General features: G+C 47.3%; 1 protein-coding gene across 1 annotated transcript in view; it reads left to right on the forward strand.

Annotated features, from left to right (window-relative positions):
• ric8b (RIC8 guanine nucleotide exchange factor B) overlaps positions 1 to 11,209 on the forward strand; it is a 70,434-nt gene extending 59,225 nt beyond the window's left edge. The window contains exons 8-10 of the mRNA XM_070900171.1: positions 1,222 to 1,366; positions 1,917 to 2,036; positions 10,078 to 11,209. Of these exons, the coding sequence (XP_070756272.1) occupies positions 1,222 to 1,366; positions 1,917 to 2,036; positions 10,078 to 10,198 (386 nt within the window). The 3' untranslated portion in view covers positions 10,199 to 11,209. The remainder of the gene's footprint in view (positions 1 to 1,221; positions 1,367 to 1,916; positions 2,037 to 10,077) is intronic.
• Positions 11,210 to 11,713: the final 504 nt, after the last annotated feature.

Genomic DNA, 11,713 nt, shown 5'->3' on the forward strand with positions numbered 1-11,713 from the left:
AATACAAAGATAACTATTATAATAAATACAGGACTTTTTAAGATGCGTACTCAATCTCATCTGTGTGCCCTGGACTGCTTATCCACTACCCTTTAACCCCAATTCACCTGAAGACTATACGTTGTCTTAAATACCCTTGAGCTGACGTCGCAAGCAGGTATGTCGGCATCTGGAAAGCGAATAAAAGTAGGTTAACGTTGAGGGTGTAGCACCCTTTTTCAGAACTGGGAGCGAGATTTGAGCCCCTGTATTGGGACTGTGTGAAGCAGGGGGCTCACCACAATAGAAGGGGCCTGATTTTTTGAAAAGCTGGAAGCAGGTGAAACTTGTTAATGATTATGTTGGTGAGATAGTCATGGGTACAGTAGTGTATTGGTTATAGTACTGGACTAGCAACCAGAGCCTCGTTAGCTTTTAATTCAATAAATCTGGTGATTTGTGCTGTAGAGTTACCAAAGCAAAATCCACCAGCTGCACTAGATTGATGGCAGTATTGCAAGAAACATTGAGCAGAAAGTTAAACAGTTTGAATAGACTACAGTGTATTATTAAAAAATGGCTAGGCGAGTTCTTGAAATTAAAGTGTAAAGAACTTGCATTTATATAGCATCTTTTGCGACCTCCGTACGTCCCAAAGCACTTTACAGCCAATGAAGTACTTTTGTAGTCACTGTTGGAATGTAAGAAATGTGACAGCCAATTTGTGCACAGCAAGATCCCACACGCAGCAATGTGACCATGACCAGATCATCTGTTCTTGGTGTCTCGCAGCTCCTCTGCTGCACTTCAAGTTGTGCCATGGGATCTTTTACATCCACCCAAGGATGGGAAGGTGGAGCCTTGGTTTAATGAATCACTGAAGAGATCGCACCTCTGACGGTGCCGATCTCCCCCAGCCTCGATTGTGAGCTCGAGTCCATCGTGGGGCATGAACCCACAGCTCTCTGACTCGGGTGAAAGTGCTGCCAACTGAGCCAAGCTGACACCGAGTGAGAGATTGCAAATAAATTATTTGTTGCTAACGGTATCCAAAACACATTAACTCTCCCTTTCATTTGCTGAAGTCGATGAGTGTAAGTTAGTGGCAGCACTGAAACATAAGTTACTTTTTCCCTCTTAATTCTAAACAGCGAGTCTCATGGTAACTGGTTTTCAGCTTCTATCTAAAGTACTTCTCCAGGGGAGGTATATAACTTGCTTATGGATGCTTCTTTCTTCCAGTCGATTGCTTGTTAAAATACACTGGCTACGGTAATGCGGCAGGCCTGCTGGCTGCCCATGGTCTGCTGGCCGGAGGGAGGGGAGATGGTCAGTACTCTGAGGATGAAGACACAGATACTGAAGAGTACAAAAGTGTAAAATCTTTGTAAGTACCTTTTCTAACTATTTTAGTGGCTTGAGAATGTAACTGCAAAGGGTATTTGAAACCTTCGTCTATAAAGAGTACCTGGAGAAAGATCTGATGGTACCGTGGGATGTGACAGCCCCTACACATTGGGACAAGCCATGTTCGGCCCTGTATGTCCCGCGATCTTGTCTTCTATATTCCCAATACTTTGGTGAATTAGCTTTCAAAAGTCTCCAATGCTATTTGTGAAAATATTGAAATTTTTATGGCAGGGATTGAGGGGTGAATTATTTGAAAACTCGATCTGCACTCTTCAAACCGAGTCTCTGCTAGTTGCAAAACCAGAGGGAGGCTTGAAACTTTCCTTAACGGTGAGTGCTCGAGAGATCTTCTACATAAAGAGAGACTTTTAAAATTAAATCTCCACCCAACCTATGAGGGGGGAGGGAAAGGTAACTGGGATTATTCTGGCTGTCATTTAAAAAAAATTTACTTTATTCCTACTTGGAACCAAGTGTGTGTAATGTCATTTTGCTGACCCTGATTTTGCACATCATGTGATTTGCAGTATTAACCCCATCACTGGTCATGTCGAAGATCCGATGCCGAATCCAATGGATGGAATGACGGAGGAGCAGAAAGAGTATGAAGCCATGAAACTCGTCAATATGTTTGACAAACTGTCCAGGTAATGTGGTCATTGCTGTCATTACAGCCTTGTGTTGGAAACAGCGACAGATTTCATTGATAGAGAAGTGCTATGGTCAGCAAATTGTGCCTCACTGTCCAGTCCTGAAAGCACCTTTGTTCTGTTTTATGTTCTTGTCCTCCCGTCTACTTTTCACTTCTCGTGTATGCTATATTGTATTTGGCGTTTTCCCTTTGCCCACAGCAAAGGACGGTCTACATTCTATTAGTAAAGGCAGCAGGAAAGCTTCTTCTTTAAATCCGTGCAAAGGCTTTTAGCATTTTGCTTCACTGAAAGTTGGTGCAGTTTGACTGGGAGTGGGGAGGGGAGATTGAGCCCTACTGCACGGAAAGTTCTGCCTTCTATTTGGCTTCATATGTGGCTTTCTGAGCGCACGCGTGAAGGTGTGATGGTCGTAAAGTTGCCTTTCTCTGTGTGCAGGGACAGTAGAAGGTGCCTGTGAATCCTGCAGTCGCAGGGACCCCTGCAATCAGTGGCGGAAAGGAAAGAAGGCGGGAGACTCTGAGATTGCTGGCGTAATAGAGGAAGCTGAAGGAGCAGTCAGACTAACCGAAACAGGGGGCAGCAACAGAGATGCAGCAAGGAATTACATTTATATAGCACTTCTCACTTCCCCTGGCACGTGCTTCATATCCAGTATTACTTTCTGAAAAGCAGATACTATCTTTATGGGTAGAGGAAAATAATAACAGATACATGGAGAGGTAGGGAGGGAATGAGAGTGACCGAGAGAGGGAAGGAGAGAGTGACCGAGAGAGGGAGAGAACAGCAGACATGAGAGTGGAGGGAAGGAGAGTGTGACAGGGAAGAAGAGAACGACAGACATGAGAGAGGAGCAAGACCAACAGATGGATGGAGAGAGTGACAGAGGCAGTTGCTTCTACGAACCTCATTTTACAAAGGCAGCATTGAGGTAGATTACAGTCTGGACCTCAGTAAGATCCATGACTAATTTAAGTGAATCTTGTACTCATGTATTTGAAACGCGAATAATCAAATGAATATATAAAGAAGAGGAAAGGTCCAAATTGCATCATTTACATTCAGTTTTTTGAATCTGGCAAAGGGCTCCATGCCCCAGAACTCCCTGGAATACGTTTGCCAGCTCAGTGCCTGACACCACAACCTGGCTATGGGGAACTGCAAAGGGCCCAAGTCCTTACAGACAGTCCCGCATGTGTGCTGCAGCAGTTTTAATCGCTTGGTGTACAACGGGTTTTGTATCCCCTGAACTGTACTCAGATCTACTTTTGTGCATCAATTCTATTAAATGGTTACCAGAGCTCAACTTAAGCATCTAAATTGATAAATTATATCAAATCGCTAGTTTAACAGGATAACATTATTTGGACATGCTGCAAATAATTGTAGCAGAAATCCATACTGCTGGATAAATGTTTGAAGTAGAGTTAGACTATGGGGAGTGCGCAGGGCAGTGGGTCTAGTTTAGTGCCAGCACAGATACAGTGGGCTAAATGGCCTCCTCCTGGGCTGTAAATGTCTACAGTTCATTCATGTAACTTTTTATTCAGTAGTTAAATTTTCACTACTGGGAGTACCTTCCAATCCCACAATTTTCAAACTTACAAAAACAGTGCATATAAAACTGGACAAACTAAAATTTAATTTGACCAAACTTGATTTCCAAGTACATTTATAATCTGGCCCCTTTCATTTCCCCCCTCTGTTTATGAAGAGTTCCACGATCAAGCCTTGATCCGACTCCCTGGCTGTGGTCCTGCTAGTGCAGCCCAGGTTAGGTAGAGGCGCTGGGGAGAACCTGTTTTAAATGTAAAAAAATAATCCTGTTAAATAAGTGAAAGCGTACTGAATATAACCGGAGTGCTTTTCTGCACATTAAATATTTGGAGAAGGATGCTTTTTGTTTGTTGTGCTATTTTTAATGAGAGCCTTTTTCACAAAATAGCCCGCTTAGTGTTTAAAACAATCGGACGTTACCCGCAAATATACAGAACATCAGTCTGCATCTGCAAAGAGACAGGTTAACATTTCGGGTGAGTTCCCTTTGTCAGAAGACAGAGCAGTATGTTGCAGCAATTTTTCATTTCTTTTCCATGTGTTGAATATTATCTCTTGGTGCATCGATGTAACAAATGATTCCTTGCCAACCTATTCCAGAAGGCTGGAATCTGTAAATTGGTGCGGACCCATTAAATGAGCCAGGCACAGGCAGAAAGTCGCACAAAGGTTAGCGCTGAGCGGATGCGGCAGAACCTGTGCGACTGCCTGCGATCACTCTCATTAAAAGCCTTGGTTTAATTAACAGATCATTGAGGCCGGGCGGTACAGCTTTGAGTTTCTCTTTCTTCAAAACCCATCTCACAGTTGATGCCTCATGAAAAGCTCAGAACTATTATGTGGCACTCAATTAGAGAAAGATGAACGAGTCCCTCCCAACACTAACCAAAGCATTTTATCCAGAGAGAGCGGGATGCTGCTTTGTTAAATTGGCTACGGTATGAATGTTGTAATTAATTCCAGGTATCGGTTCTGACAGACATGCAACAGCCCAGAAAGATTGTCGTACAAAAGGTCTGACTCACAGTCATAATCAGGCTAAATGGCAAAGCGAGGATGTAACCTGCATCGGTGAAAGGGGCTCTCGGGAGACCTGTAACCGCAGACAGGAATGCAAGCAACCAGCTCCTTAATTGAGACCTCCTTTCCACAAAGGCACTCAAAAGATGATGTTTTGTTTATAGTGAATAACTGCAAGCAGAGTGAGTTGGAAAGTGATGCGAGCGGCTATGTCGGAGGCAGGTTGTAGGGTGCACGCTCCTATGTCTCAGGATATTAGTGCCCTTCCGAGTAACCCACCCTTCCTACAGTTGCAGTTTATTCTTGAAACGGATGCATTAAGACTCAGAATTGCACATCACTTCCTGAAGGCCGAATGTCCTCGTACTGGCCCAGGTTACACATATCCCCAAGGCAAGCCATCTCCTTACATATTTGTTATTAAATATCCCGTTTCATATTTAATTTTAAAATTATACATGTTCAAAGTCTCACCAGGCAGTGGCCTTGCAAACAGTTCAGAAGTAGCAGCTGTGATTCAGAGCCGAGACTATGAGGCTTACAGTCACGAACTCCCGAAGCCAGGTTCGACCAGTGAGGTGGCCAGAACAGAAAGGAAGGACAGCCCTAAATTGGCCCTCGGGCGGTGAGCTGCAGACAACTATCGGGCTCCCAGACCTGACTCAGCTGGCTGCTCGGGGCCTGCCCAATATTGGACGGCCGAGGCCTGGGGGTGGGGCGAGGCAATCAGGAGGAGGGCAAAGTTTTAAAAAACTACTGAGCTGCAGGTTTCTTCTGCGGCCTCCAGTAATCCCCTTAACGCCCCCTGGCTCGGGAGCCCGAGAGAGCAATCGGAGCTGGCGTGGTGCAGGAGCCTCAGTTGGGAGTCCAGGTACACACATCAGTTACTAGGGACAGCAGAGGATCTTGGCTGGTCCAAGTCCTAATCTGGCGGGCCGTGACAGGTGATTTATCATTTTCAAACGTTTCCATGACCAGCAACAAGTCTGCGGGCTGCGCCACTATCAACAAGTTTGCAGGCTGCGCCATTTCCACCCCCGTGATGGGCAAAGGTAGCCGACTGAGAGGTGCACAGGTACAAAAACTAATCGTAAAGGCCAGTGGAATGTTGTCTTTTATCTCAGGGCTGGACTACAATGGGGGGACGAAGTGATGCTTCAGTTGTACAGAGCCTCGGTCAGACCCCGTCTGGAGTAACTGTGTCCATTTCTGGGCCCCGCCCCTCAGGAGGGATATATTGGCCTCGGAGGGGGAGCAGTGCAGATTCACCACAATAATACCGGGGCTACCAGTACCCCGGGGGGTGGGGGGGTGGGGTGCGCAGTGAGGTACAGTACCCCGGGGGCGGGTACAGTACCTCGGGGCTCAGTGCTTGGATTTGTTTCTAATTTGCACAAATGACTTGATGCAAAATAGTCAAATTTGCAGATGGTGCCAAACTATAGAGTCAGTGAAATCAGAGAAGGTAGCTCAGAAAATATAAAATGCATTGGATGAAATAAGTGGACAGAACAATGGCAGATGGAATTCAATGCAGGAATGTGCAAAGTGTTAAATGTAGGAAGGAAATGTTCCGACGTGCAAGTTTCTTGAATGGTGTTGGGGGTCCCTGAGGATGAATCTGAAAGAACCCTGGGAGTTTCTGTAGATTCTACACTAAACAGGTCCAACCATCCCAGGAAGCATTGTAGAAACACTTGGATTGCCCAGAGAGGGGGGGATCTCTCTCAGGGATACAGTACGATGGACTGAATGGCCTTCCTCATCTGTCACTGTCTTGGGACTTGCCTGTATTTCTCAACGTTACATTTTTCATTGTAGATGTAATCTAGAAATTACAGCACAGGAGGCCATTCGTCCCATCGTAGCTGCACTGGTGCTGGCTCGTCAGCTGAAGCAACTGTCCGTAATCCCATTTCCCAGTGTCCTTTTATAATCTTCACTTTCAATCTACTTCTCACTTTAACTGATGTTCCAATCTCTGCCTCAACAGCCATTCTCTCGGTGTCTCGCTCGCTCTGTGTGTCTCGCTCGCTCTGTGTGTCTCGCTCGCTCTGTGTGTCTCGCTCGCTCTGTGTGTCTCGCTCGCTCTGTGTGTCTCGCTCGCTCTGTGTGTCTCGCTCGCTCTGTGTGTCTCGCTCGCTCTGTGTGTCTCGCTCGCTCTGTGTGTCTCGCTCGCTCTGTGTGTCTCGCTCGCTCTGTGTGTCTCGCTCGCTCTGTGTGTCTCGCTCGCTCTGTGTGTCTCGCTCGCTCTGTGTGTCTCGCTCGCTCTGTGTGTCTCGCTCGCTCTGTGTGTCTCGCTCGCTCTGTGTGTCTCGCTCGCTCTGTGTGTCTCGCTCGCTCTGTGTGTCTCGCTCGCTCTGTGTGTCTCGCTCGCTCTGTGTGTCTCGCTCGCTCTGTGTGTCTCGCTCGCTCTGTGTGTCTCGCTCGCTCTGTGTGTCTCGCTCGCTCTGTGTGTCTCGCTCGCTCTGTGTGTCTCGCTCGCTCTGTGTGTCTCGCTCGCTCTGTGTGTCTCGCTCGCTCTGTGTGTCTCGCTCGCTCTGTGTGTCTCGCTCGCTCTGTGTGTCTCGCTCGCTCTGTGTGTCTCGCTCGCTCTGTGTGTCTCGCTCGCTCTGTGTGTCTCGCTCGCTCTGTGTGTCTCGCTCGCTCTGTGTGTCTCGCTCGCTCTGTGTGTCTCGCTCGCTCTGTGTGTCTCGCTCGCTCTGTGTGTCTCGCTCGCTCTGTGTGTCTCGCTCGCTCTGTGTGTCTCGCTCGCTCTGTGTGTCTCGCTCGCTCTGTGTGTCTCGCTCGCTCTGTGTGTCTCGCTCGCTCTGTGTGTCTCGCTCGCTCTGTGTGTCTCGCTCGCTCTGTGTGTCTCGCTCGCTCTGTGTGTCTCGCTCGCTCTGTGTGTCTCGCTCGCTCTGTGTGTCTCGCTCGCTCTGTGTGTCTCGCTCGCTCTGTGTGTCTCGCTCGCTCTGTGTGTCTCGCTCGCTCTGTGTGTCTCGCTCGCTCTGTGTGTCTCGCTCGCTCTGTGTGTCTCGCTCGCTCTGTGTGTCTCGCTCGCTCTGTGTGTCTCGCTCGCTCTGTGTGTCTCGCTCGCTCTGTGTGTCTCGCTCGCTCTGTGTGTCTCGCTCGCTCTGTGTGTCTCGCTCGCTCTGTGTGTCTCGCTCGCTCTGTGTGTCTCGCTCGCTCTGTGTGTCTCGCTCGCTCTGTGTGTCTCGCTCGCTCTGTGTGTCTCGCTCGCTCTGTGTGTCTCGCTCGCTCTGTGTGTCTCGCTCGCTCTGTGTGTCTCGCTCGCTCTGTGTGTCTCGCTCGCTCTGTGTGTCTCGCTCGCTCTGTGTGTCTCGCTCGCTCTGTGTGTCTCGCTCGCTCTGTGTGTCTCGCTCGCTCTGTGTGTCTCGCTCGCTCTGTGTGTCTCGCTCGCTCTGTGTGTCTCGCTCGCTCTGTGTGTCTCGCTCGCTCTGTGTGTCTCGCTCGCTCTGTGTGTCTCGCTCGCTCTGTGTGTCTCGCTCGCTCTGTGTGTCTCGCTCGCTCTGTGTGTCTCGCTCGCTCTGTGTGTCTCGCTCGCTCTGTGTGTCTCGCTCGCTCTGTGTGTCTCGCTCGCTCTGTGTGTCTCGCTCGCTCTGTGTGTCTCGCTCGCTCTGTGTGTCTCGCTCGCTCTGTGTGTCTCGCTCGCTCTGTGTGTCTCGCTCGCTCTGTGTGTCTCGCTCGCTCTGTGTGTCTCGCTCGCTCTGTGTGTCTCGCTCGCTCTGGGTGTCTCGCTCGCTCTGGGTGTCTCGCTCGCTCTGGGTGTCTCGCTCGCTCTCTGTGTCTCGCTCGCTCTCTCGGTGTCTCGCTCGCTCTCGGTGTCTCGCTCGCTCTCTTTTTGTGCTCACCGTCATTATTACCGTATGATTGGGTTGTAGTTTTTAGACTGGTTTAGGAAGTGAGTGCCTGCTGTAGAGTTACCCTACAATGATTGCACGTAAATCCTAAATATGTAGTTGCTGTTCGGTGCTGTGATACAGGAGGGAGGAGCAGAATGATCCCCATCGCCTGTCTTTCAGTTTGGTGATCGTTGTGTTGTGAGGACGGAAGGAGGGATGGGTGAGGTGCATCTTTGCTAGTCAGTGCAGAGTGAGTGCATGGAGTGTGTTGTGTGTGTGTGTGTGTGTGTGTGTGTGTGTATATATAAAAGGCGAGCAGCCCCTGGACAGCATGGCGGCCCCGACCTGGGTGAGACCATCAGCGGCAGGTCGGGGCCATAAAAGGCAAACATACAGCGCGAGCTGGTGCAGGAGAGCGATGGCAGTGAAAAGGGCAACTGGATTGGACGTCACCATAACCCAGATCGGTGATTGTAGCGTGGGCAGGTTCCGCAGGAGCAGTGAGAGATTGTGGAGCAGTGAGAGATTGTAGAGCGGTGTGATCGGGTCCCAGGAGAGGCAAGGGCCCAGGGGTAGCAAGGGCCAGCCCACACTGCGATATGTGTGCGCACTGGGTCCATGCAGCAGAGCTGGTCTCCAGTCGTCTTGATTAACCCTTGCCACTGGACCAAGACCTAGCTCTGTCAAGCCCGTGTGGTGGCTGGTGTGCAACGGCCACCCCATGTTAAAAAAAACCATGCACAGGCATGTATTTCGGGATTTGGAATATTAGTTCCTTCATTGAAACATCTGTGAACTCATTGAACACATCCCTTTTTGGCGTGGAAGCAAGTCATCCTCGATTCAAGGGACCGCCTAAGAAGAAGAGATATATATATATATAAATAAAAGCAGTAGACTGTGCATCATGTACACTTCAGATTTGTCAGAAAATTACTGGATGGCTGTGAAATCTCAACTTTTAATATTTTAATCCATAAAATTATATTGTGCAATACGAGTTTGACTGGATGTTTTTTATGTGTGCGGTGCAGCTAATGCTTTTGATTGGAAAATCATCTTTAGATCAGGCAGCAGAACACAGGATAGATGTAATTGGATTAGCTGTGAAGGGGCACAAAAAGTTCCTTTGAAGCGATTAAACTGACTGACAATTTTATAATTAAACTCTCCCAAACAATGAGAGAGAGGGGTAAGCTTGCCAGTCAGAATCAACTAGCCGCTACTTGAAAACCACTAGAGTTGACACACGGTGCATTTTGGAGGATGATCGCTCTATTTACTGAAATTAAATATATTTTCTTGCTAGAAGGCATTTAATGAGGTTGCCTGCAGACACTGGGGGAGTGCGGGGGGCTGCTGTGGCAGCAGATTGTGTAAAGCCAACAGCATAAGGGGTGCATTATCTGAGACAATGGCTCTGCATCCTGTTCTGGGTTCATTACGATTTGACTTCGCTTTTAGTCTTTTAATTGGTTTAGTGGGTCTAATGAGACTCTTGGAATGGAGGTTTGTTTTGGGGATATTTTGCCTTTTATTTCTGTATGAAGGTTTTGCCGAGCATTAAAGTATAAGCTGCCCACCCACTAATGGAACGTAACTCTTTTCTTTTTCAGGGAGCAGATAATTAAGCCAATGAGGGTTAAGCCAGACGGCACGATGGGCCCATTGGAGGAAGTAGCTAATGAGTCCACCAGTGATCATGATTCCACTTCAGATTCTGATCAGAACGTCTAGCCGTGTAACTGAAATCCCTTTACGAAACTCTGCCTTTCTTTAAATGGTGCACAAATAATTATTTTCACAGGATGTTTGTGCCAGAAAAAAAAAGGTTTCCAGCATGGAGCGCAGATAGTCCTTGGATCATCTCTTTACTGCTGTCTTACAGCCTTACTGAGAACAATCCAGCAAAGGCAGACCTTATCTGCAGGGGACCTTTGTCTTCGTTTCCTTTGCACCAAGTTTATTCTGTTGTTTGTAAAACCAGAGCACGTTAAGTTTTCAATATCGTCTCATTCCATAACTGACAGCATCAACAGTGCACACTGCCCAGGAAATGCATTCCCCACACCTGTATTGGAGTTGGAATGTAAGGAATGCATTCTGGATCGATCTGCACAGGGAGCCAGAGTGAGCAGGATAGAGTGACATGTCAGTGTGTTAGATCGGATGGGGTGAGAGAGTGAGTGCAAGCGAGGCGACTGTTCCAGAATTACTGCTGTACATGAGACCTATAAAACATGTTTCACTTTATACATTTAAGTTATCCAACACACTGAAATTATTCCCCAAACTCTATCCCATCTAAATTTTAAGAATGAGCTTGCATTTATATAGTGCCTTTTGGGACATCTCCAAGCATGTCACAACCAACATTCCCTCGAAGCTGCATGCCCGCACAGCTGGGGACCAGCTTTCCAATGTGAAATTTTACGCATGCGCTAAAACTTTTGACTGGTCCGTGGAGCCAGTTAAAGGGGCCACACACCGAAAACAAAAGAGGGAAAATTGGTGACAACTAATTCACTGCTTCCGAAGTGCAGTCACTGCTGTTATGTAGGGAAACAGAACAGCCATTTTGCACACAGCAAAATCCCACAAATGAGATGAATGACCAGTTAATCTGTTTTAGGTGCTGTTACTAAGGAACTAATGTTGGTCAGGACATCGGGAGAATGGTCTGCTCTTCGAAACACAGATAGATAGCTGCTTTCTTAAAAATAAATGGGACCATGAGTTTAAAACTGATGGCAGGAGGAATGATCTGACTTAATAATTCTAAACATGTGTAGGAGTAACACAACAATTCAGCAGCATCTGAACAGTGATTCCATACCTGCTGATCTCCGAGCTTGTGAAACGGATTGTACCATTGTGGGGAAAGCCGAAATCTGGGCTCGATGCCCCCTTTCAGTTAGGAAAGAATTTAAATGTAATTAAAAATAACAGATAAAATAGTGTATGTTTCAGAATTCAGGGGTTTGAGAATATATCAAATGTGTATAGTGGCCAACAAAAAGGATATTGGCTTAAATTCAATATACGAGTGAATTAAATAGTATGAGAAGTGTGCATCATTGTGTGCATGCATCGAGCAGCATTTACTGCAGTTGTTCATGATTAGTGCAAAACATTACATTTGGCAATCGTTTAAACAAAGCTCATCAACTTCAGAAGAGCTTGAATTGGAAATGGGAAGCTTTTGTCCCATTGTTTGAGTTAGGGCATTTATAACTCCTGAAATTAAGGCTT

Source organism: Pristiophorus japonicus, chromosome 15, assembly GCF_044704955.1.
Source record: "Pristiophorus japonicus isolate sPriJap1 chromosome 15, sPriJap1.hap1, whole genome shotgun sequence".
NCBI lineage: Eukaryota > Metazoa > Chordata > Chondrichthyes > Pristiophoridae > Pristiophorus > Pristiophorus japonicus.